The sequence below is a fragment of the Pogoniulus pusillus genome, chromosome 24 (assembly GCF_015220805.1).
Source record: "Pogoniulus pusillus isolate bPogPus1 chromosome 24, bPogPus1.pri, whole genome shotgun sequence".
NCBI lineage: Eukaryota > Metazoa > Chordata > Aves > Piciformes > Lybiidae > Pogoniulus > Pogoniulus pusillus.
Genome location: NC_087287.1, coordinates 12,076,919 through 12,103,798, shown reverse-complemented (window position 1 = coordinate 12,103,798; position 26,880 = coordinate 12,076,919). Strand labels below are relative to the sequence as shown.

The 26,880-nt window shown below is 37.3% G+C and overlaps 1 protein-coding gene across 12 annotated transcripts in view; it reads right to left on the bottom strand.

Annotated features, from left to right (window-relative positions):
* The window catches only part of SOX6 (SRY-box transcription factor 6), a 397,240-nt gene that overhangs the window by 191,518 nt on the left and 178,842 nt on the right, over window positions 1–26,880 (bottom strand). For all 12 annotated transcript variants that reach the window (XM_064163636.1, XM_064163637.1, XM_064163638.1 and 9 more), the window contains one exon: window positions 19,631–19,841. In XM_064163636.1, the coding sequence (XP_064019706.1) occupies window positions 19,631–19,841 (211 nt within the window). The remainder of the gene's footprint in view (window positions 1–19,630; window positions 19,842–26,880) is intronic.

Sequence of the window (26,880 nt, the reverse complement as noted above, 5' to 3'; positions counted from 1 at the left end):
AGCAGCTGACAAAAGATTGAAACGCAATCATGTAGGAAAAAGCCATAACTTGAAAGGAATCATACATTCTTGAAAAGATACTTAATACTAATAGATGACATACTTTTACTTCAGTTTGGATCATCTCTCCTCATGACTCATTATGTGTTTAAGTACATCAATTATATCATAAATAATTTATATCATTACAATGTTCTGTGGTTTCATGTATTTAAAACTCTTTCAAACAGATGAGGATCTTACATGTTTCACACACCTCAACAGACCAGGACCCTAAGAGTAAAAAAAATCTTCTTATTAACAAGTATTAACACTTATTAATCTAAATAAATCAACTCAAAAAATGCCAAAATACAGCGTACAATCACGTCAATGCCAGGGCCTGAAATGTACAGGTAAGGTATCTGAAGCAGGAAGGTTAACATCTCTGCCCAAACTCAAACCAAGCCACTACAATCATTGTGCTCTCTCCAGATTCCGAGCCAATTCATGGAACATAATAGAAAACCTAACGAAAACCCAGCTTGTAGGAAACATTCTCTTAGCATGATCACAAACACTGCAAGGCCGGTTGACATTTTCAAAGCTGCAAAGGGAATTTGGATGCCGCCAATTCTCATTAACTTTAATGGGAACTGGGCATCCAAATCTCTTAGGCAGTTTTGCAAATCCCACCACAAATGACCATTTAGGTGGTAAGCATTAAAAGGTATTGCCTGCCAGGCACCTTTATCTCAGAGAGCTATGTAAAATGAAGCTCCATTGTTTTCTTCCTTGTAAAATGGTATGTGCAGTAAGAGAAGTTTCTCACTCATGGTTCACAGCATAAAACCATTTATTCCTGCCACTTGCAAGCTGCAATTCCACCAGTTCCTTTAAACTATCACTAGAAAAGACTGGACAAAGAGAGCACACAGGAAAACAATCACTGCTGAGAGATAAAAAGTAAATTCACTCTTAGTTGGTAAGCGTTTCTGAGCAGACATTTCTGAAACACGTAGTAGGCTTTTTATTTCACTTCTACTGGAAATATTTGGCGTTATTACACTGCTGTATTTCTCACCTATTCATCTTTTACTTTCTATGTGCCCATCTTTCTGACTAACACCTTGGCATTCAAACAAGTACTGTGCTCAAAAATTTTAAAAAAAAAATAAAACCTGTATAAATGACAGAATGTTCAACCATGAACACATTGTCTTTTATGAATATTATAATCACAGAATCAATAAGCCTACAAAGAAAAAACAGGACACAAAACGTGTTTTGTCATTTCTGACGAAGTTATAAAAACAACAGACATTCAATATGCCAAGTGTTCTTCAATCCTTCATAATCATAGCCTTATTGAAGTGAGGACAAAAAGGGTCTAATTGCATAGGAGCAATCTCAATGTAATAGGTTATACACCCAGGCACTGCTGCACAATACAACAAAAACAACGTTCCCTGTGTATAGCAGAATGTCATCTCTCATTTTCAGGCAATTACCTTCTTTCTTGTCAACAGTTTTAATAACCTCCATCATCTCTAAAAGACTTTTGCTTCAGTTAAATAATTTTCAGCTTTTTAATATGCAAATGTGCTTGTTCATATGCATGGGTAAAGTGGCGCTGCTACTTGAAATGTGTCAGTACATTGTGGAGCACCTGCACCTCGGGGAAGCTTGATTTAATTGACACCTAATACTATTCATTATTCCACTTAGTGAGCAACTCCTATTAGTCACCTGTAGGTTTTCCTATAAGCAGTGCTTTGGCCACCAATGAAAATATGAATATTTCTATAAATAGAATGGCCATATTTAGTAAAGGGGGTTCACTACTGGTGAGCCTGGAAAATCATCCCATCAGGAATATTTCTTAGGATTCTTCCCCACCTCCCTATTCCTGCCCAAAACTTTTCTTGCCTATGATGGAAGTCAACAGTAACTCCTATTTTAAAAAATATTTCATCCGTGTTAACTATCAGGAGAGTGCTAGAGCTCTACTAAACAAACCTTGTGTGAAGTCTGCAAAATAGAAGAGGGGAAAGGAATCAAGGTGGGTGGGTTTATTAATGTAGCTAGTTTCTTTAAAGTGTGATCTGAGTTGGATGATTCCAGTGCGTGCTCTACACGATCTGAATGTAATCACTGGCTGTGCAAAGAAATGCAGAATATGTCTTATTAATTGAATATGCCTGTAATAAATATTTACCATTATAGTTTAGTTTAACCTTATCCAGCTAATAGCTAATTTTGTTCAATTGTGAAGGATGTGCAACAAAGATCTTTAAATTGCCACATGAAATAATTATGTTAAATATGGGATTCTCTGTCTTTACTGATATGAATGTGATAAATATATGCTATAAATGGATACAGTTTAAGACTGTCATTGTTCTTTTATTGCTGTGTTACCATTCAGGCGCAGTGCACCGTATGTGCTGAGTTGATGATATCGGGGTTGTTTCTTTACCACATGGTCTGTAACCTTATTGTTCAGGCCACATTTCTTTCCAGCATTAATGCATTTGTTAGTCCCAGAAGGCTTAAACTACAGATGTTTAACATCCTGCTTATGGACAGATCATCTGGAATATGAACTGAGAAATCTATACGACTTATTAGTATATGTTATGAGTGTAACAGAGATTTAATAGTCTGTTCAAAGTAGATTAGCAAAAGCATTTCTTACAAAAATGCAACTTCTTAAAATAGACACATGTAAAAATGAAAAATTAAGACATTCTTTTGACTAAAATATGATTTTTATCAGAAGAATTTGTCACTAATTAATGCTGTTTATATAATAGTGCATGTAACATTAATTACAGCTTTCAGAATGTTAACTGCAGACCTTTTTTTTTTCTCCTCTCTTTTTTTTTTCTCCTGTGAGCACAGATTTAACAGTATGGTGGAAATCAGAGCTCTTCTGAGGATTTTTCTGCAGTGTATTCAAAGTGATCATAAATCAGGCCTAGAATTCAAAGACAGTTAAGGACAGAGGCAGTAAAAAAAGACTGAGTAATGCTAACTCAGAGCTCCAATCATTTTTAAAGTAAGTGGGGAGAACGCTGGTCAACTAAGCGATTGTTGGTATCCCCCAAAATGTAATCTCCAAGCTGAAGAATGGCAGCTGGCAGAACAGCTGGTGAATAGGATTAATGTCAGAAGAAAGAAATAAAACTCAACATATGTCCAAGCCTGCGGTGCTGGGACTGAGCATGATTGTACCCCGACGGATACCATGTGTACAGCTGGAAAGTGCCACTGTGCCATGCTTCTCTACCCCACAAGGTCATTTCTAAGAAGTATAGCTAATATCTGAACTGAACTTTTCCTTGAGAACTCAAATTGATTAAGAAGCAAACAAACAAGCTTCACAGTGCAATTATTTTGGACTATTTTAACCTACTCTGCCTGTTTTTTCTTAATACAGTCTCACCTAAAAAAGCAGATTAGTATTAAAATTGACAGATTGCACTAATGTAAATATAATTTTAAAGCTATTTAAACCTTTTAATCTCATCTCATTCAGATCTCCACATTCAAGGTTCAAATAATGCTAAAGCCACAAGTTTAATAAAATAATTTCATTCCCTCATACTTACATAGTTTACAGAAAATAAATTTTAATAAAGCAGCATACAGAGCTAGAACAGATCTAAGAAATTCAGAACACTGAAAAAAATGACAGCAGCATGAGTTCATATTTATATTTTTTAATATTAGCTCTTAAGGGTATTTCTGCTCATGTTTTAGCATGCTCCTATTTTTTTTACTGTAACAGGGCAGTTGTCAGAATTGGTTATAGTGAAGAACAGTAAACATATAAAAATTCCTAACTCATGAGAAAGGCTCAAGTATTTTTAGGAGCTTGAAAATAACAAGTTCTGTTCAGTCTCCATTTTTCTACTAGTAGCTTGAAAGAGATCCTATCAGCTAGACAGCACAGTTCATATATGATTAGATTCTATGTAGTTGTGTGCAATGGGACAGGGTTAATGTGACTAGTTTAGTTCTGTGCTTAATGTCATTTTCAAATATGACAGTTTTGGGCATCCTTTATCCTGGTTAGGGACTATTTTTTTAAAGTACAGTCCCCTAGTCCAGCTTACTTTTAAAAATAGTAGTTTCAGCTAGGTCCACTTTATTTTAGAAACATCTATTTCATGAAAAGAAAAATTACAGAAGTGACAAATCACACTCACACCTCAAAACTAGACTTCTCTGTTTCATCTTATTTCTGTTTGCTTTTCCTTCTCATTCTGTTGCCTTTTTTTTTTCCTATTCTTTTCCTTGCTGTTGTTTTATTTATTTCTGCTCTGGTTTGTTTTGCTCCTTATTTTTTTCTCTGGCATCACATCAGGAGACAGGCAGTGGAATAGTATCCCACACCCTCTTACCAGAGGAGAAGACGCATGCATCTCAAAGGACACAGGCACACAATGCTACCTTGGTATCTTAAAATGGAATATCCAACTGATGCTCCATCTGTCAGCTGCAAGACAGCAACAGGTAACCAGAGGCACTATTTCATTACTCACATGGAGTTGACTTCACCGAGGAGAGTAACTGCATTGTTTTCCACTTCAAGAAAATAATCAAGAAATGGCAGGCAGCCCCCACGGCTTGTTTAGCTTAGAAATGCATTTTCTTGACTTGTAGAAATCACATCAGTACATGAGAGAAACATGAGCCAATTTAAACCAAATGAATGCCCATGGCCACAACTGTTACTGACTTGTAAACAGTGGAACTACAAACAAAATTTGTATTTCCAGTTTGAAAAAAAAAAAAAAAAAAGGTGGAGATTTATCAGATTCCTGTATTGTGGTCACATGATTTTAGATACCATGATATGTTGCAAACAAAACTAGAATGTTTCTGTTGCTTTAAAAGATTTTATCCTGATATGACCCCATTAATGGCCTAATTTTGTGAGCTAGAGCAGTATGAGCTGACAGAGGTCATATCTAAGAATTTTCCATTGTGTGTTCATCCTCTTAACAAAGATGCTTCACAACTTGTGTTCCATCACTTATTTAACATGTCACTAAAGCCTGCCTATTTTTCCACTTATATGGAAATACCTGCCCACTTTTATCAAGTTCTCCTACCCACTTCTCAAAACAAAGTTGAAAAGGAAAGTGGAAGAAAAATAATTGTATATAAAGATAAGAAAAGTGTACTCCTCATTATATCCTCACACCCTGATGAGTGATTCCCTCCACAGAAAAAGTTTTAGTTCCTCAGCAAATACATAACTTCACTTCTAACAAAGGTAAAACTTCCTAAAAATGGTTTTGAACTTTCCTTGCAGAGGGACTCCTATGTTAAGGTCTAGATGTCTAATCAAGGCAGCAAATTTTAGGTGGCATTCATCTAATATCATTATGTACTGTCAAAAATCATTGTGTTTGCACTCACATAAAAGGAAAAGAAAACACATTACTCACTAATACCTAGTGAATTGTTTAAGAGGATTTTTAAGATACAAGTTAAAAGAATTTCATAATTTCAATTTCTCCTTTTCATTTAATAGTAGACATTCATTAGGCCCCACACACTGTAATAAATTATAATAATTTCAAACAAGAATTAAATTACTAGGTACCTACTGAAAGAGCCATTTTTTTCTTAGGTACCCTGTAATCTAACTGTCAGATTTAAAATCTATTCCAAATCAACTCTTCACAACATTCACATTTATTCATCTATGCTAAATTAATAAAAGGTGTGAATAATACTGACAAAATTGATCATTATTGTTCATGTGGATTTAGAAAATTATAAGGTAATCTAAAATATAAAAGTAATTGAGGGAAACTATTATGGTTCTTATAAATAAATTCATCCTTTGCTATATGTTTTTTTTTTTTTAAATCAGGGAAAATCTTCCACAAGAATTTATTTAGATTGACTAGCAATGCTATTTAATACATTGAACATTTCAGAATATGACTACTTTTTTATTTCAAAAACTATTAAAAGTTGATGATGACTCTAATGCAATACTCAAAATCTTTTAAAATAATGTTCAAGTACCAAAACCACTACCCAGTGCTAGACTGAGTACAATTTTTTTGTCAGTTGAGCTTAGCAGATGCTAAGCATCTTCAATGAGGTTCTGAGCAAGCTCAGGTAACAAGAAAGTAAATAGGAATTGAGGTCACTCAGAATCTCTTAGAATCCAAATCTGACCAAGTACAGAACCTCTGAAAAAAAAAAGTTTAGCATCTCTCCCTTTTATCTGTGTAAACATATAAAAGGGGACAGCACTCCCTAAGGAATTAATGGTATTACACAATCATTGTTCCTTACATAGAGACTCAGCAGCAACCAGAAGTAACCACTGGATATTACTATAGCTCTACATAAAGCAAAAACAATGTCTATATTAGACTGTCCTGTCCTTTGCACATTTGCAATAATTCCTACCATCTAACCTCACTGACCCTCTCCCCCCTAATGGGGATCCCTGCAGATAAAGTAAAGCATGTCAACATCTGTTCCCATTCACACCAATTTTAATTTACAAAAAGAGCTTTGCTATTTTCAGAACAGGCTCCAGAGCACAATGACAGATTTAAGGCCTTTAATGGGGTTGCATTTTGAGTGTGTCAGCGTTTCATGCTCACCAGGACTTGATTCTAAGGGGCTGCACCAAAGGAAGCTGCCGGGGGGTTACAAAGACAGCAATGGTGTTCTCCTCATCACCATGCTCTTTACCTATACCTTTAATGTCCTTAACAAATCTCTGTGTTTCCTGCTTTGACTTGAAATCAGAGCACTGGTGATATAATTCCCTCTCTTCCTATTTTCATCCTCCACATCCTTCTATCATCACATACCTTTCTGAAACTCAGCATGTGTTAGGTTTTCCCAACTGCTTTCTCATGAAACAGCTCTCACTGACTTCTAAATCCACTGATTTTTATGAAAGCCAAGTTGGGCTCAAGTTCTGTGTGAGGCTTTGGGGGTTCATTTGGAGTTTTGGTTTTGGTTTGGGGTTTAGTTGTTTGGGGTTTTTTTTATTAAAAAAAACCAAAAAAAACACCACAACCACCACACCACTGGTCCTCAGTCTTTCCTGTTCTGCCATATTACAAATATCACAATAACTAACCATATTTCTTTCTAAAGTTCTTTTAACTGAAATTTATTTGCAGATTACCCTTGTAAATCTGAAGAATTTAACCTACTGGAGAGATGCGGAGCAGACAAAGCGTGAAGACGACAGTTGTGCTAAAACAATTCACAAAGTTTCAGGGAATTCACAGTGACCCAAAATATTTTTTTCCATATCCTTGAAATGGTTTAGTTGTGGGTTTTTTTTTTTCAAAGATATACAATATGAAGAACAACTTGAAGAAACAATGCACAAGTTGTGTTGTAATCACATAACAGCTAAGACATGAGCAGCTGAGCAGAAGGAAGATGGGCAGTGGAATGCTGTACAGTAATCAGCACTGTTGACTAATCAGAATTTGAGACACTAGAAGGTAATAAGGGTATTATAAGGAATGGCTTATTGAAGGAGCAGCTGTTTATGTGTAGCTCACTGTTTAAATGAGTTCTACTAGATTGCTGTAGTATGTTTTGGTAAAAAAAGTTTTACTGAAAAAAAACAGATCAGATAAGGAACAGCAAACATGAGGGAGTGAATATTTACACATCCTGATTGCAAGTAAATGAATTGATAGAAACTTTTATCTAGGTAGTGAGGACCTCTGAAAAAAATTGCATCGATTCACTGGCCCTGGAAGTTACAAAAGAATATTCATTACTTAGACAAAGCTTAAATGTCATCTTTGTTAGCTTCCACTACTCAATGTTGTTGTCATGGGCACAAGAGCTGAGGTGGTTATGAAGGGTAATAGACAAAGAGGAAAAAACCAAGAGAAGTATAACTAAAAACAACTACAGGGTCATTTTAAGGTATTCATATTTGCACCAGCAGCCAACAAACACAATAAGTAAATTCAACCTAATTTACAAAACAAGCCAATTTTAATATCCCTTCACATAAACACAAGAAAAGTGCCATGATCTCAACTAGAAAAATCTACTTAACCAAGATAAAAAGACCAAAAATAGAAACAGTACTGAAAACTGCACCAGTGAAAGTGACAACTCACCCTATTTCTCAAGCAATAATTACCTTGTTCAAATCTATGTCCTAGAGGGTTGTTCAACAGTGTTTGCTCATTTGGTTTCAGATAACAGCTTAGAGTTTTGTTTCTAAAAATCTCCCTGTAACTGTTGGGAGGAGGAAGAAGACTGCCTTGTAGTAGTGGAAATTTATCATAATCCATTCTTTAAAATATTCTACTTTGGACAGCAAGGGCTTGGTAATATTTAAAAGCAGTCAGGAAGCAGTGGAAACTCTGGTATCTTTTGTAACAGTTCACATGTCAAACTGGCAAAGTGCCCACAGTGTACGGCAGAAAAATCTATTTAATGTCTGCCCCACAAGGCGACATGAGGTTTGATTGGCAGAAAGCAGAGAGTGGCTTTTGATCATGTGTCCTAACAAGCAGTTCCAGCTCCTGTCTCTTCGGCTGAACGGCTCCACATTACCTATTCAAACAGAAGTGACAGGCCACTGCACTACTCTTTGGCTCTAGTCTCACGCAGTGGGAGCTATGCTGGAGACAGAGCCACTGATTAAATATATCACTTTTTCAAGACAAGCAGGTTGTCTGAATCAAAGTTGGACAGAATAGACTCAACATTATTAAAAGAGGATATAAAACTGGAGTTGAGTGATGCTAGGCCAGTTTGTACAGCCTCAGGGATTCACAGACTGACAAGGGGAATAAGGAACAGCAGAACTCATAAAGCAGGGTCAGAAATTAGCTGTGACACCTTGGCCATTTTCCCATCACTTCAGGGCCACTGTGTTTCAAATCCTGTAGTCTCTTTTTGCCCTTTTTTTTTTGTGTGTGTGTGTATGTGTGCAGGGGAGGGAAAGATAAAAATCATTAGTGACTGAAAGTCGCAAATTTCAGTTTTATAATAAAAGATAAAACATTAGGCACATTTTACCACCTAATATACAGCATTTTCTAATTAGATTGGGGCATTTGCCTTGTATTCTCATCAGCCAAATTATTGTCATCAAATAATTTGTTGATAGAGCGCTAGCTACTCTTGCTCTAAGGAATCACTGAAAGCTGAGGAAAATTACTGAATAGAGATGCTTATTACATTGCATTGTTAGTTCATTAACAAATTGGTTTGATTTTTGAGGTTCTCTGCCTGGTCACTGGCTGTTATCTGATACGCAGGAAAGCAACAGGCGTGCTACGCTGCCTCGCCACTTTATCACCATGACAAAGGATACCCTGAAACTTGGAGGAAGCAATGCTCCAAACAAATTCTTAATTATAAGGATAACTGCAGGTATAACAAAACCTATTAAAAAAGCTGCAGCAACCACACTTAAAATAGCTATAAGCACAAACATCCACAGAGGAAACAGAAACTGAAGGCAGATTAGTTTACTTATCAATGCACACATATACCAGGTCTACAAAGTTACTCCTGGGTTATCCAAGTTCTGTGTTATTATACAACATCTAGACAGATAATTTTTGCAGAACTACTCCTGCAGTAATTCCATTGAAATTAATAGAGTCACCTTAGGAACAAACTTGATTCAATATTTATTTTTCACTATGGCAAATTCTTCTGACATTTTAACAAACCTCTGCCTGATGTGTAAGGTTTTGTTTCACTGTAAATATTTAAAAGTAATTTGCTTGTTACATATTTAAGATATGATAAAGTGTGCCAGGACCTACACTAAGAACCAGAGCTGGTTTAAATATTGAAAATGCAGGTCAGTTTGAAGGTAGGGTAGAAGGAGCTGAATCCTGCCCTCACAGCATAACTATATCTGCAGACAGAATCCAGTATTAAGGTGGTGTTAGACTAACAAGACATTCAGTACAGAGCTCCCAATGTTTTTGGTGCCCTTGCACTAGACTGTAGTGTTCAGAGTTCCTCCAGATGGGTGAAAGACTCTGCTTGCTTCAACATTTTAAAACAAATAAAAGACAGAAGAGTATTCAAGATGGGGTTTTCTAGGTTCAGTGAAGCTCATGATTCACTGTAGAAGATGATGTCACATCGGGTTCTTTAAGAAACATGAACAGGCAGCAGTGCATTATAGCTTCATGTCAAAATATGGCACATGGTTATGTAAAACATTAAGTAAAACAGTTAACAAAAAGGAAGATGAAAATAAACAGGCATTCATGCACAGGGCACTGTGCCCAGGAACTCTGGGCACCTATGTAAGTAAAACTAAAAATATATTATGATTAATGAGAGAAAACAGCTATTAGATACATTCCAAAATGCTAGGCTGTAGAACAAGACATTTTGGAACAGCTTTACTGACTGGCAGCCTGCGTTAAAAAGTGACCTAAGATTAGCAGAGCAGGTGCTGCTAGTCAGGCTGGGGCAATGCTAACAGGCTCTATCTGCAGATGTTTACACAGTACTTGCCCTCATTATTTAACAAGTTGCACTCCTTCCCCCACCCCATCCCCTTCACCCCCAGACACTGCAGTCTGAACTCAACATCACACTTCATTATGTTAAAGTAATACAGAAGGGGGAGGGTTTTGACACATTAACATCTATTAAATCTTGACAATGAGTAAATAAGAAAGAAGCCTTGCTACAAATGGAAATTAGAAAGATTCACCAGAATGCAAAATACACTTCTGAAGCAATGAACACTGAATTGTGTTTCATTCCAGGTTTTCACTTCGCACTCATCAGCTAAGCACTAGGAAGTGAGAGCACATGTGAAAGGCTAAAACTTGAATTGCACAGGTGAATAGGACTCAGAAAGGGCTTGAGCATAGAATTTCATAGAATCAACCAGATCATAGAATCATAGAATCAACCAACCAGGTTGGAAGAGACCTCCAAGATCATCCACTCCAACCTATCACCCAGCCCTATCCAGTCAACTAGACCATGGCACTGAGTGCCTTATCCAGTCTTTCCTTGAAGACCTCCAGGGACGGTGCCTCCACCACCTCCCTGGGCAGCCCATTCCAATGCCAATCACTCTCTCTGCCAACAACTTCCTCCTAACATCCAGCCTGTACCTTCCCCAGGCACAACTTGAGACTGTGTCCCCTTGTTCTATCGCTGGTTGCCTGGGAGAAGAGGCCAACCCCCACCTGGCTACAGTCTCCCTTCAGGTAGTTGTAGACATCATTGAGGTCCCCCCTGAGCCTCCTCTTCTCCAGGCTAAACAACCCCAGCTCCCTCAGCCTCTCCTCATAGATGAAACCCTTCTTGGCTCTAAAGGCACCAGACCAGTTCTACAGTGCAGAACTAAAGGCCTTAAAATAAAGCACATATCACAGAATCATAGAATGGTTTAGGTTGCAAGGGACCTCAAAGCTCACCCAGTTCCAACTCCCCGCCATAGGCAGGGACACCTCCCACTAGAACAGGTCGCTCAAGGCCTCATCCAACCTGGCCTTGAACATCTTCAGGGAGGGAGCAGCCACAATCTCCCTGGGCGACCTGTGCCAGTGTCTCACCACCCTCATTGCAAAGAACTTCTTCCTTACATTCAGTTTAAATCTCCACTCTTCCAGTTTAAACCCGTTACCTCTCGTCCTGTCATTACAAGACCTTGTAAATAGTCCCTCCCCAGCCTTCCTGTAGGCCCCCTTCAGATACTGGAAGGCCACCCTAAGATCTCCTCGAAGCCTTCTCTTCTCCAGGCTGAAGAGCCCAAACTCTTATAGCCTGTCCTCACAGAAGAGCTGCTTCAGCCCTCTGACCACCTTTGTGGCCCTTCTTTGGACTGGCTCCAGCAGTTCCATGTCCTTCTGTGTTGGAGGCTCCAGAACTGCACATCGTGTGAGGAGCGCAGAGCCAAGGGGCCCTCCCTTGCCCTGCTGCTCTTGCTGCAGCCCAGCACATGGTTGCTGTCTGGGCTGCACTCACACTGCAGGCTCATGTTGAGCTTTTCATCCACCCAACCCCCAAGGGCCTTCTCCTCAGGGCTGCTCTCAGCCATTCACCACCTACCCTGGATTTGTGCTTGGGACTGCACCCACCCAGGTGCAGGACCTCACACTTGGCCTTGTTGAATGTCATGAGGTTGGCCTGGGCCTACCTCTCCAGCCTGTCCAGGTCCCTCTGGATGGGTCCCTGCCCTCTGGCAAGTCGACTGTGCCACACAGCTTAGTGTCAGCTGCACATATATACATATATATGTGTGTGTGATATACCATATCACTGTACTGTGTCTGCTTCTGGGGTTGCCAGTACAAGAAAGACACAGGCATACCGGACTGAGTCCAGCAGTGGGCCACAAAACAACCAAGAGAATCTTTCATACATTGCAGCTCAGAGCCATGACTGTTTAGCCTGGAGAAGAGCAGGCCCCAGGGAACAATATACAGACATGATGACATGAGGAAAGACAACAGACCCACACTCTTCTCACAGGTGCCCAGTGACAGGCCGAGAGACGCACGGCCGCAAATGGAAATACAGGAAATGACCTTGAAACATGAGAAAAACTTGTCCTGTTGTAAAGGTGCCCGAACACTGACCAGCCTGGAGAGTTTCCATCCTTGGGGACACTCAAAAACATGACAGCACAGGGCCCCACCTCAGCCGCTCCGCGACTCTGGCTCTATGAAACCAATACAAACTGAGTGCAGGTATTGATTGGCTGACGCTTGAAGGAAGAAAGCTGCTTTTAACGAAGACATCCTATCTTTTATGATGCTAAACTTAGCTTTTCTTTGTAAAAAGCTTAAATTTCAAATCAAATTTCCTCCCTTATAAAACACTCTAGAAGATTAAAAAAAAAAAAATTGATCCTCAAATTCTCCCCAGTACAAATTGCAGTGAAAATAAAAATGTCTAAAAATAATTACATAAAGCAGAACTTGAAATGGGAAACATAAACTACTTTTTTTTCTTCCTAATTTCTACTTGTATTTAGTAATATGCAAAAGTAACACTGATGTCGGCTGGATTTAGTCTCCTTAACACAATGTTTGTTTGAGGTTAATTAGCGTGGCTGAAGACTAATCTTTATAATTGTTTGTTATTTCCACTGGAGGCAGGTTTCCCTCAAGAAAGAAGTGCCATCTTCGAGTTTCAGACTAAAACACAGATGAGAGTAGCTGCTCTCTCCATCAGAAGAACAAGACAGCCTGAGCTTGTAGCTGCCTCGTGCAGCCAGGCAGCGAGTGCCACTGTCTCTTTTGTGGCAACCAAATAAAGTTGTCAACGTTATTTTTAAGTAATGATAAGGTACCAAAACCAAATACTGTATAGAAAAATAAGGAATATATCAGCATTTAAAATGTATATGCTGCCAAGCATTTCTACTGTCATTTCTCTCAGAAAAGCAGATCTAATTAGCTGTATCTCTAAAGTGCGTACCAAGCATTTTTATTACGTATTATAGCATTTTGCTTAGAGTTGACATTTTTACTCTGACAAGCACTGTCTGGAGAGCTCTCAATAAATAATACATTTACAATTTCAGTAAATAAGCACTGGACACAAATCGTTATCCTTCCTTACAGCTGCCCCTCTCTAATAGTGCTTTTACAGGTAAGGTGACTATTCAATCTAATGCAATACTCTCAGTGCTGGAAAGATATTTTCATTCATTACCTCAGTCACAAGCACTTAAAGCACTTTTAGGCCCTGTTGCTGCAAAACAGCAGGAATGGCAAAGCAAATAAAACCAACTAAAACTGAAGTTCATCACCAAAGAAATCTGAGGTCATTTCACACTAAAGAACTTGGAAAATGCACTGGTATACAAGATCATCCCCATTCAAGCCCTGTCTTTCTATCATATTTTTTCATACCATAATCCCTCATTAGCAGTTTTAGGAAGGAAAATACTGCACTCTAGTCCCTACTATTAACCTGATGACTACAAAATGTGTTTCAATTTCCATTTTAAAGAGTGATCTGATCATAACCCTGTTTGTGTCACAGTACATCAGAACCCAATGAAGTTTGAATTTACTTTGCTGCTGCCAAGATCATGCAACTGCAGCAACTCTCCATATCTTTACAGCTATTTACTCACATTCTTTGCCACAGAGCCGAGTGTCTGTTGTACCCACTCACACTGGATTTGCCTTTCTAACTGCACTAAAGAAAAAGCTGGGTTTTTAAACATGTTTGTTTTAAATGATACTTTCATAAAATTAATCATGTACAGATAGTTCAAAGATAGCAGATCTTAAATCACGTCTAAAAAAAGAGACCAAAATGTAGAGAAGCACGGTGCTGAAATTTTTATATGGAGACTATCACACAATAAAAGTGCAAATAAATGGTATCCAGAAGTGGACAATGTCAGAATTGAGAGAAAGAATGAGATTAAAGGAAAAAGAGATTAGATGATCCATGAAGTTAAGATATTGAAAAACGCAGGTAGTAGGAAGAAACTGCTTGGAACAGTCAATAGATGTTGGTGTTGATTTTGTTGATGTTGATTTTGACCAGTTTCAGCTTAATCTGCCCATGTTAGCTCAAGTTTGGAAACAATATGGAAAGGCTGAAAGGTCATTTGTTCTAATGACAAGAATTTTACTCATCTTAAACATCCATTGCCAAATAAAGACATTTCTGAACATAATGTGAGCATTTCAAAATGGTGCAAGTAAACGTCTACCCAAAATTCTGTAGAGGCTTGTCATAGCTAAAGGGATGCCCCCATCTTCAGAATTGAGAGCTGAATTTCCAATTCTCTCCACATCAAGATTTGAGCTGCAATCAGCTCTGTTTATTACCAAAAACCAATAATTTTGTAGAGGTGCAAAAGCAAAAAGCTTCAACAAGAAAAAACCTCAAGAAAAGCAGAATGCCATAAATACCTACATCTAGGCAACTGCCTGATAGTAACCAAGGTGTATTTTTGCCTGACAGATCCTGGTTATTTCCTTGTAACATCCAGCAGATTCCATTATGAAAAATGCTACCTTCACACTTAGGAGCTTTTGGACTTTTTTTTGTGCGTGTGTGTTTTTGTTTGTTTATGGGGGGGTTTTGTTTGTTTTATTTGGGTTTTGGTTTTGGTTGGTTGGGGGTTTGTGTCTTTTTTTTTTTTCTTTTCTTATAATGAATCAGAGCTAAGAACCAAAGGGACATAAAAATCTTTTAGAGAAACGTGCCAAGGGTGGTACCTAGCAGATGTGGCCAGGTTTTTCTAAGATGATGAAAAGTTTTTGATGGAGGTAGGGTTTTCACATCCAATGGGCTTGTTTCTAGCTGAGGGAAATGCCAGTTAGGATTTATCAATTCCACAGTCATCACAAAGACTGAAGCACTACCTTTTTTTTTTTTTATTAGTTTGGATAATCTTAATGCCAAATCCCAATAGCATTTTTAAAGCCTTGAAACAGAACAAAATACTTGTAGGAGGATAAAGTCTGTAGAACAAAGTGCAGGGATATATAAATGCCAAATGTATTAGGACAACCAGGGATCATGCCTTCATCAGCAAAACATGGGTACAGAGCACACCACAAGACAGAGGACTTGAACTAAATGACAGTAAAACTTCTGAAAAATGTTATCACTGCCTATGGTCAGTAGTTCACTTCTAGACCAAATTCACCAAAGAGAACCCCTACCATAAAAAAACTTCTCAAGGATTACACTTAAAACCATACCAGAAAACAAGTGCACATATGCCTGAACTCTGTACTCAGCTCTGTCCATTTTAACACAAGGACTACAAAACTGAAACTCTCTCCACTCATTTAATATGACATACCACACACACATTCCATTAAATAATTAGACAAGTAAATAGAAAAACAAACAAACACACACAACCTGCCCCAACCCAGCAGTAACGAAACCCAAAACCACAACAGCAACAACAACAAAAAAAAATATCTGCCTCAAATTACAACCAAAATCACGTATCAGCATCCAGGTAGAAAACACAGCATGGGAAATTTTAAGTTTCTTTACTTCCCAGTGAGGTCAACAGGAAATATGTACATATTTGAGTATATTGTCCTTACTGATATGAGTGAAAATTTTATAGGGGAAGTGTACCAGATAGCCTTCAACTGGTACTAACTAATGAAGATAGAGGGAGAAAAAATATGGCAAAACACCAAACCAGAAAAGCCACCACTACCAAGTAGTGTAGAAAGATGTTCTCTATTGCATAAAAAAGGAATGATACATATGAATCCCTCATTTTATATATATATATATTTAAATATAAATTACTCTAAGTTACTCTAACTTACCCTTAGAGAGAGAGTACAAACAGGTGCACATGACAGTGAATAGATGGAAATTTATGAATATACTACTCTTTATATAGAAGTTCATTATTCCAAGACGCATACATAAAAATCTTTGATCTCTGAATGTTCAACTATGGGCTTCAAGGAGGAAACAAGAATGGGAAGCAGTTTAAAAAAAGCTTGTGCTAAAACTGTGAACTGAGCTTGGTTGAAAAATGATACTGTATACATTGCTGAGAATCAAGGTCAAAAGTGAATTAGGAATCCAGGCCCTGAGTAATGAGGGCTTAGCACTTAGCAGAAATGACATGCCCAGTTTCCAGCTCAAAAGTGCCAGCTGACCTGCCAACCTAGCATTCCAGATCTGAAAGAGGGAAATCTGCTGCTCTCCTAGCTACAGACAAGATGTGTACTACTAATTACTGCTCTTAGAGGCTCATGATGAAGTACAGTAGGATAGCTGTCTGGAAGCCAATTCTCATCCTAGAATTCAGGCAGCCCAGGCAATGTAAATCTGTCTCACAGAAGTAATATAAGCAGTACCTGGAAAGAAAGGTCTTTTACTGAAGGAGGATGGAAAGGAAAACAAGTGATCTGACCATCCTCTCTAATATAAACTCTTCATTTGAGCTGTAAAGAGATTCAATATTGGATTGTACTGGAGGATACTTCCAAAGAAAAAAGGCCAGCAAAACAATCCTTCTGCTCATAGAAAACCTAAGAAGATGAATACATTGAAGTCATCTAAGAGGCCCCAGAGTCTAGTGTTGTTGATTAAATTAGACACCTGTTCATTTCTGACCTCTTCTGTCTTAGGAGAACACATGTCAGCAAAGTCTTTACATACTCAAATTAACTCTAAATATTTGCAGCATTCTTCCTCCTCCTTTCCTGGTTGCAATTTTCCCACCAATTTTCTCATTTTCAAATAAGTACAAATTAAGACACAGGAACACCTTAAGGTACCAAGTACGCAAATACTGGACCATGAAGTAAAACATGTTGTTTATCCTGTGATGTTGGTAATCTTTGTTCAAACTACCAATAACACTAAAAACGTACCCAAGGTATATTGAGCCCTCTATGAGGCGCTCATGTTCCCAGTGCTATACACAAGACATGACACTGGCTGAAGCACTATTATTAAGGAGAGATTAAAACAGCTGTACATTATGCTGAAGCACTCACTCTTTCCTTTACAAACAGACGGTCCAGGATTACAAGCAGCACTTGACCATTTAAATCACTACAACAACCAGATTTAACCAGCTGGGCCATATTCTCTTAGGCAATGCCTGTTGACCTCCTCAGTCACAGCTGCTCAGATGAAATTCTCATTAGACAACTTATTTTCAGAAGCCAAAGAGACTGATTAAATGTATCTATTTAGACACGATAAGGTCGTTCAGTATACATTTCTTTTCCTATGTTATGAGGTACAAGAGAAACAAGTACTATATACAAGCATAGCAGACACCTAATATCTGCAAGTATACCACAAAATATGTAACTGTTTTATACCAGCAACTCACACTACTGAAATTCAGATCCCACAGATGAACCAGACAGTTACTATAACAATATTAAGAGAGTTGTTGCTGTATTCAAGTGGGGGTTAGAGCAGATGACTGGCATTCTTAACTTCTTTATTCCACCTCTAACTCTACAATTACCTCGATAATTCTAGAGAATTCATACAAAAATAAGCTGCAAAACACTTTAATTCTCACAGTAAGATACTCTCTTTAATTTTTTAGATGCACATTTTTATTAGCACACCATTCAGGATACTCCTGGATATGTCTTTGCTGTGGTGTCACTACAATCAGCAGCAACTTGTATACTCCCGCAGCAAAGTATGAGCCAAGACCTTTGATTAGCATGGAGTGTCGAACGACTGTTACTGACTGCAAAAAAACCAACTTTGCCAAAGTAACATTTAAGATAGTTTTCCTAGTCTAACCACCAAATCTAAGAAAGCAATTTTTAAAAGAGTGATCTTTACAGCTGAAAACAGACAGATGGTAGTAAAGAATCTGGGACATTCTCCCTTTAGAGATGTTTCGCCAGCTTCAGAAAGGACACCTATAGAACACATTTATCTATGTGCTGGCATTTAACAATTATGCCAAGAAATTTGAAAGTCTGCTTCCATCCCTACACGATGTTTTTCCCATATTTAAACACATTATTGTATCAGCAGCAATTTTAATTAAAACCTACATAGCTACAGAAAGCCAAGGGATCCTAAAGCAGACAGTCAAGTGCACTATGGCCATAGCATAAAAACTGAGAAGGTAAAATCATTCCAAACTTGCTCATATTTTTAAATAAATCAATACATTTAATAAATAAATAAATGAGGAATCACAACATTCTACTGCCTTGTGGTTTCACTGCATTACAAACAGTCTTCCTGGGTTATTTTTAATGCAACAAAACAACACTGGTAACACAACCAACAGAATCCATATGGATGCCTCCACACCTGTTTATATATTTCAGAGCCTCATGCTCTCACATCTTGGTTGAAACTCATGTATGAGCTCACAAACTAGAAGATACTGTTGCAATAGACTTCATTCTACTTGACGTGGGGAGGGATTTTCTTAGCAGACCCACGTGCCAATGGTAAACTGATTCTCCAATTCTATTTAATTCCTGTCAAGGCCAAAATCTTAGCCAAGTCAATGAAAACACCTAAATGAAGACTGAATACATAAACTGCCTAGGAGCTCAAAGATTTGTCCTCATTTTTTTTCTCTCTCTCTCTCTCTGTTAACACTTGTAACAATATCTGAGCAGACTAAAAAAAAAAAAATCATTTCTTCAGCTGCAATTCCAAATATATAAGTAAGAACCAGGTTCTCTTTACACTTAAAACTGTTTCCTCAGATCACAGGTGCTGGGTCATTAAGGTGATGAAAGATAGATGAGAATTTCTAAGGCAAAACAAACCAGCTCATGTTTAATTCATTCCTGTTGTTTAAAATAAATATTTATCTCTTAAAAGAAAAAGAACAAATACCACTGAAGAGTATTCCAACTTTAAATCCAGCTAAGAATCCATTCTAACCTTTCAAGAAAGAGTTGAGTTTTCACCCAAGCCAACGTTTTTGCTTTGACTCACAGACAACCAATATAATTTAAAAAGTTTTAAAAACTGGCACATATGTCTAAAACCCTTAATGGGTCTCAATCTACCATTGCCATGGTAACCTGTGAATAACTTTATTCTAGCCTTTGCCAATTATGCAATTTTCTGGCTCTTGATACCCAACACATTTTTTAATGCCATAAAAATTGTAGGGTTTAAGGGTGGGGAAACTATATCAATCTTTTCCATCACATACCCTCTTGCTCAGTCCTGGTCATTTCTTCTAGTTTCTTCTGCTTCAGCGTGTCCACCACATCTGCGAGGCTTCCTTTGCGGCGTTCTGGCGTTCCAAAGTTAACACTGGTCATTAGCTCACTGCGGTCACGTCCTCCTTCGTCGGGCTTGTTTGGTGAGGTAGAGGTATTTCGGAAGGAATATAGGGAACATAACTTATTATTCTCGGACTCCTGCAAAGAAACGACACAACATGAAAACATAGGCCATCTTCTTACAGCAGAAAGATCTCAAACAGGTCAAAGGTGAAAGCACAAGTTATTAGTCTTTAATATCGAAGAGCCTACAGTTATCTTCCAGTTTCTAAAATTAACATTATTATTTCTCAATTTCAGTGCTTAGGAGGGGCTCTTTTTTTTTTTTTTTTGGGTGATTCCAGCCTCACTATACTTCTAACATTCATACTGCATGCCTGAGATACTTCTTATCAAGGATTTTCCTTCTCAAAAAAAAGCCACATTTTTTCAGTAGAAGTGTTAAGCTTTTACAGTTTTCTTTAGTTATTTAAATAAGGACAATATATGTAGAACTAAGAGGGAAAACACAGGCAAGGCAAATTATTATTGGACAAATCAGCTAATGGAAAAAAAACTGACTTAAAAACTAGCAAAGGAGCTAAAACTAACAACCAAGGAGCAAGCAATCTACTTCACAGTTCAACAAAGCTTATGACACGAGTCTACTCATATTCATTCACTTCAGGGAACTAGAAGAATATGACATCCTAACAGTGGCAGCACCTTTGGTAAGAGAACAGGAGCGGCAGAGGTTTTGTAAGCACAGAGAGAAAGAAGTGACATGGAATAAAACTTTGCCTTAATTTTTTTTTCAATCTATCAAATATTAAATAATTTTTCATTCCATTCATTTATATTCATTAAAGAATAAAATATCTCAAAGGACAATATCATCTTAGACCAAATACATGGAGATGAATTTATTCAGTTGCCTTTTAGAAAAGGAAATCTTGTTATCTTGTTTCTGAAAATTACTTTATGCATTCTTCTTAAAACTTGGTCTAAGTTTCAATGGAGATCAAAAAAAGCATCTTCTAATCTTTTTTCAAATTGAAAACTTCAGTTTCTATAACATGCTTCTTCAAGTGCCTGGCCAAGATCAACACAAACATCTTCATTTTGCAAAATCCAGCTGAGCACTGCATCAGCACTGGTGGTGAAAATTCTCCATCTAAGTCAACTTTTCACATTGTAACTGACAATAACAGTTAATAAGAAAATGGCCAAGAGAATGACTGCTTAAGGAACAACACAGGTGATGGTTTTACCTCTTAAACATTCTTCTTTGCCTTACTCTGTCAGATATAAAAAATGTTTTAAGTCAAAGAAGTATTTATTTGCAGAAATTACTAAATCAGGAAAATCCAATGAAGCCATTAATACTTTAGGATTACATTTCAAAGTGGGAAAAAAAAAAAGGAGAAAAAAAATGCCCAAGAGACAGAAGAGCAGAAGTTAGCAAGGCATGAGAACTAAGACACTACGCATGGATCAGTCCAGGATAGGTAGCCATGCATGAAATCACACTTTACCCCTGAAATCTCTACCTACCCCCCCCCCCTTAATCATATATCACTGAGAAAGTAATTAAGATTTCCAGGTCAATATGGTAGAAGCTGTCCTAGATCTACCCAGGGTCTATTTCCACATTTGAGGTGCAGTGTACTTCCTTAATCAACACCAAGTGTGCTTTCAATGTATGCGTTCCAACAACATCCTTAGTCTCAGCAGCTTTTCAGGCTGCCTGGTGCCAACAATGTGTGGCCTATTGGCCATTCCTTTTAGAACTGCCGTGAATGGCTCAAGTAGAATTTTGCTAACAGTTCTGAGTGATTTCAAACAACAGTTTGGCATAAATAAAGCCAAGGTCTTCTTGCGACTACATATATGGCATTTTCTTCACACTCCACAACAATTCCTTTAAAACTGCGACACTAAGATAATATGTAAAGATAACTTCAGCATGCCTCATACTCTGGCAGAATGACACCTGTAGCATGTACATTCACTAACTTTCACCAGTTACATAGGTAAAATTCTTCAAAAAAGAGAGCTTCTGGGTTTATCTGCAAAGGAAAATCCTTACACATTCTTAGATGTTTCTATTGAAAACAAATTGAACTAATAATTATATTTTTCATGTTAGTGTAAAAAAAAATGCATTTTCTTGTGTATTTAGATTCTAACAGTTTAAGTAGTTCATTTCCCCTAAGCGGTCTCACTAGTTTAAACAAAATAAATGAGGGAATACTGCTAGAAGTGATGTAAATAAGGGTACTGAAAGTTGACCTAGTATTTTTCTTATCGGGAAGTTAATGTTTATAGCAATATCTGCAAACTAGATCATGAGCCAGCTTGTGTCAACTTCTATGAAAATAGAGCAAGCACACACAAAATGACATCTTGTGTCAGTGAAAAATTCTGGGCTGAAAACCAAGATTCAATACTGTTGTTCCTTCACCTCAGTGGCCAGCGTATAAAATACGAGGGCTGCATTTGAAAGCTGAGAAGACACATCTCAGTTTGGGAACTCCACAATTATGAGCAGAGATTTGGCTTGGGATAGACCCTCTTTGGAATCCTCAAAAGGGTTAAGGACAGACCAATAGTTTGGTGAGCCGGTCAGCATTGTGAGAAACAGCGCACACAAGGCTGCAGGTTCCAGTAAAGAGAGACAGCACGATTCCTTCATGGTATCATCTATGCTTTATGTAAGGAGGGTAGATTCCGTCTCAAAGAGAGAAGTTTTCTAAAGATGAGAAATGAGGAAAACTTGGGAACTGAAACTGTGGGCTGAACAAAATCAGGGTCACAGTGTTAGTTAGCAATTTAAGAATAACTACTGTCGACTTGGAAAGCTGATGATTACAATCCTACTCAGTAGCCAGGGAGAAAACTGTTTCTATAAGAGTTCAGTGGAAATCACAGGATGAATAGCCAAGAAGAAGTAGAAAGCAAATATTACTAACATAAAATGTATTAGCTGAATTGCTTATTTCCATGTGGATGAGGCTTTTCTGTTATAAAGTGATATTTATCTGTCTCTGCATTGAATGGGACACATGTAAACACCCCAGGAAAGTTGGATATCCAGAGTCATTTTGATTCCAAGTACTAGAGGCATGCTGGCACTTGGAACTAGTCTGGAGTTAACATATAATGAAAGCAAATGTTTACAGAATCATTTCCACTCACTACATAAAATAAGGTTTCCCATTTTGAGAAACTCAATTAAATAGGATTAAGAGAAATTTAAAATGAAATGATCATTTACGATTCTCATCCGGTAAAAAGAAAACACAAAAGTTTTATTAAGAAAGATCTATTTAAATGCAAGGCTTGAGAACTACTGCTATGAGCTATTGAGTGAATATTATTTGTAAAGTCTCAGCAAATTATGCTAGTGGGAGGGCAAATGGCAAGTAATGGAACAAAACCTCAAGTCTTTAACTCAGCATTTACACGTCGTCTTTTATACACAGTTAAAAACCTCATGAAGAAACAATACATCAGTAAGCACTAGCTCTAAGCCAAGAAATAATATGCTAAATTAAGGGAAAAAAAATGAAAATAACTTCTATTTACATCAAAGATTTAGAAATGAGATGACATAATAATCAGCCATACATGGTATGTATATGGTTTTATGAATAGGCCCCTGCAAGATTGCTTAGAAGGAACAAGCAGAGCTTTTACTTTTTGCTGCAAAATACTATCACCCAAATTAATCAAGATACAGCAACTTTTGGGTAGAAAGATTTCAGATGGTCACAATTTTTCAACTATGTGGTTTAAACCCTTTTCTTTGCACATGATCAAACCTGTGCAAAATGTTGACAGACGTTTCGCTCCAGTGCAGAAGAGAAAATCATCTCGACATTCTCAAATACAATGACCAATCATTTCTTTGTAGCAATCAACTCACCCACAAATTATATGCATAAACTCATGTGTGCTTTAGTAGGAGTTAGATGCTAAGGATTTCCTTAATTATCCAAATACCATATGTCCTAACTCTCTCTGTTTAGGTTTGGTAATAAATCACAATTTATGCCTTAGACTTTGGTTAAATGCTCTTATTAAGGGAAAAGTAATGAACAACCATTTGCAGAACAAGTATTTGGACTGATACTTTCATCTAAACTGAAACTGAAGATGCATTGTGATCAGTCCCAGCCGATTAGCATTGTTTAACTTTTGGGTAAATAAAGACACATATTTTGTGATGTATGCTTGTCAGAAGCTGCCAAATAAAACAAGGATTGTGTGGCTTGGATATTCCAGACCACTTTGTATATATCCAACTTCCTCCTATTAGGTTGCCTTAGTTGTCCAGCTTATAACTGGATCCATTGTAAATAACAAAATACAATTTGTATTTATGTTTTTAGCAATATCAAATGCACATGGAAATCCTTCTCTGTATATAGTTGCATGACATGTATTACATGCTTTATGTTTCCCTTTTAGCATCTGCAGAGGAATGAATGCAGGAAACCAGCCTACTATACAGAGAACTTCTATTTCTTTAAGGTAAACACCAAAGAAACATTTGGAAGATTGAAATAAAAGCAAGACATTTATGAGACGTAAAGGTACCACATAAAACTGTTGTGAATTACAGTAACATTGGCTGAAACCCAGAACAGATAATCCTTATAAACATGCAGGAATGTTGTAAACTGTATATGAATGTCAGAGATAGAGTACATTAGGAGATTCATATTACACTTGGTGCTGTGTAAGTCTCAGCCCCTGGATTTTTCATGGCGTCAAAGATTAAAATAAATATATGTAGTATCTTTTCTTCCTCCATGAAGACATCTTATATACATAGTTTTATTATGCTGAACAAAGATAGCAAAGTCTGTTTTTTCTTGAGCTGTCAAAGTACAAAAGAAATGCAAAAAGTCCTTGCACAGATGTAGTAAAGTGCTGGATTTTATCTTTTGGCAGGTGCTCAATATGCAGCCCACATAATCACATGTTAATGACTGGAGTGTGTTAATCAGCATGCATACCTGATTCCTTCTTGCCCAAAGGAGAAAAAAAGAACAATTTAGAGCATCTTAATGCTTCTACTTTTGAAAAAATTCATGTCAATATACAGAAGTGAATTAGAACTTTTAAGAAATTATAAATAATAGGCAATGTTAAAACAAGAGGAAGGAATAAAATGAGTACAGGTTTAGATGAGCATATTGCAAGTCTTTTGTGAAGATTTCAGGTAATGACTAATTTTATTTAAACACAGCTCACCCTAGAATATAAGAAAAGGTTTAAAATGAACTATGTGTTTGAGGAGAAAAGAAAAAGTATGAGTATCAAAGTGAAAATAATAGTGGCAGTATAACAGGCATGCCAAAAAGAATAATTATCTGATTTTTCTGCAAATAAAGTCAATTTTGTATTTCACCACCCCCATTAAGCACATTATCCTGCACACTTTTAGGGAATCCTTTTATTATTTTTAATATGAAACGTAAACATCTTTTTATGCTAAAGCTAGTAAAACTAAGTCCTTGATCTTTGAAACCTTTAGACATGTGCTTAGCATTATAGTTGTCGGCAGTCCTAATAAAGTCAAGTTAAGCACATATCTGATGCTTTTTGAATCAAAACAATGTGCTTGGGAAAAAAAATCTCTTCTGCAATATACATTTCTCATAGAAACCTGTTTTATGGAAAAATAAAATATCCTATCATTTGCTTTTTCACACCCTTTAGTTTCAGTCAAAACTTTGTACTCATGTAATTACATAAGAAGATATTTATCTCTTTAGTTAGATAAAAATCCTGATGCACTACCTGGCACGCAGAAATAATATCACACACATAGTAGAATTGCTTTCCATCATTACAAAACTCAGATTTGTACATGTAAATAACAGCTGCATGAGCAATTTAGCAGATACAGAATTGCCAGAGTTCAGGGCTTTTATATTTGATGCATTTTATATGCTCATACCCAGCCAGTAAATGAACTAAAAATACAATTTTGAAACATGTAATTGCATCTATAACTTTTGAGAATTTGCAGTCATGAATTTATATAACAACAAATTCACAGTGTTTAGCATGTGCAAACGTTTTTCAGTGATCTTTCCCACAAACCTGAGTTTATTTTCCTTGAAGGGAAGAACTTTCAACAAGAGAAGTTAATAGAAGAATAGAGAGCATCAAGATTGTGCTTGATGTAAAAACACCAAGGACTGAAACATTAAAATCTATTTCTGCCTTCCCTTCTGGTACCAGTAGTTTTGCTAAAGCTACATAAAGTTGAATTTAATACTTGGTGCTTTAAAATTATTTTAAAAGAAGAAAACATGCATAGTATTAAGAGATCTTTACTTTTCCTGCTGCATATACAAATTTGCTATCAGTACTGCTGAGACCTGCATGCAGCCAGAGTGGAAAGGTAGGAAGCCTTGCACTCTTCCGGCCAGAAGTCAACAAAATACAGAGATTTGACATTAACTGTGAAATGTTGCCATCTGACATAAAATCCAAGGAGATACATTCCATTTCTAAATCCAAGGCATCCCTGAACGATGTTACAAAATGTACAGAGAAACAGAGCACATATTTGGAGGAAATTAACTTGTATATATACATATGCACACAAATACATGTACATATGTGTTTGTTTCTCCTCAGTCAAAGGGAAATAACACTCATCCTCTAGACCTGAGATGGTGCTGTGGTTCCCTGTAACACTCTCACTGCATCATTCCAAGTAAGAGCAGAGCAAAGAGACGTGGATGCCCTCATTTTGTGCTTGCACATGCCGTCTATATACCCTCTACAGTGGTGGGCAAGGGAAAAGATTACTGTGACCATCACAGCGATACATCATCATGTATAGTGATGATACAGTGCCTGCAAGTTCTTCATAACATCCTGTCTGTTAGCAAATTGTTATATGGGGAGTGGGGATGGGAATAGAATTTGCCCCTCTCCTCCTGTTACTATTTGGAGCAGGGCATGCAGGTAAAGTCTGCAATTTCAAGAAAGATTCATAAGTTCATTAGATCAATGTTTACCAAAGTTATTGTTCACAAGGCCCACATCCAGGCTTCACAGCCAGGGGAATACACCATCCCACTCCTCAAAGATCAGACCAGCTTGGCCATGCAGTTTTGCATTGTGGTGGCACTGCTTTCTCCTAACACTTCAGAGTAAAAATGAGAAACCT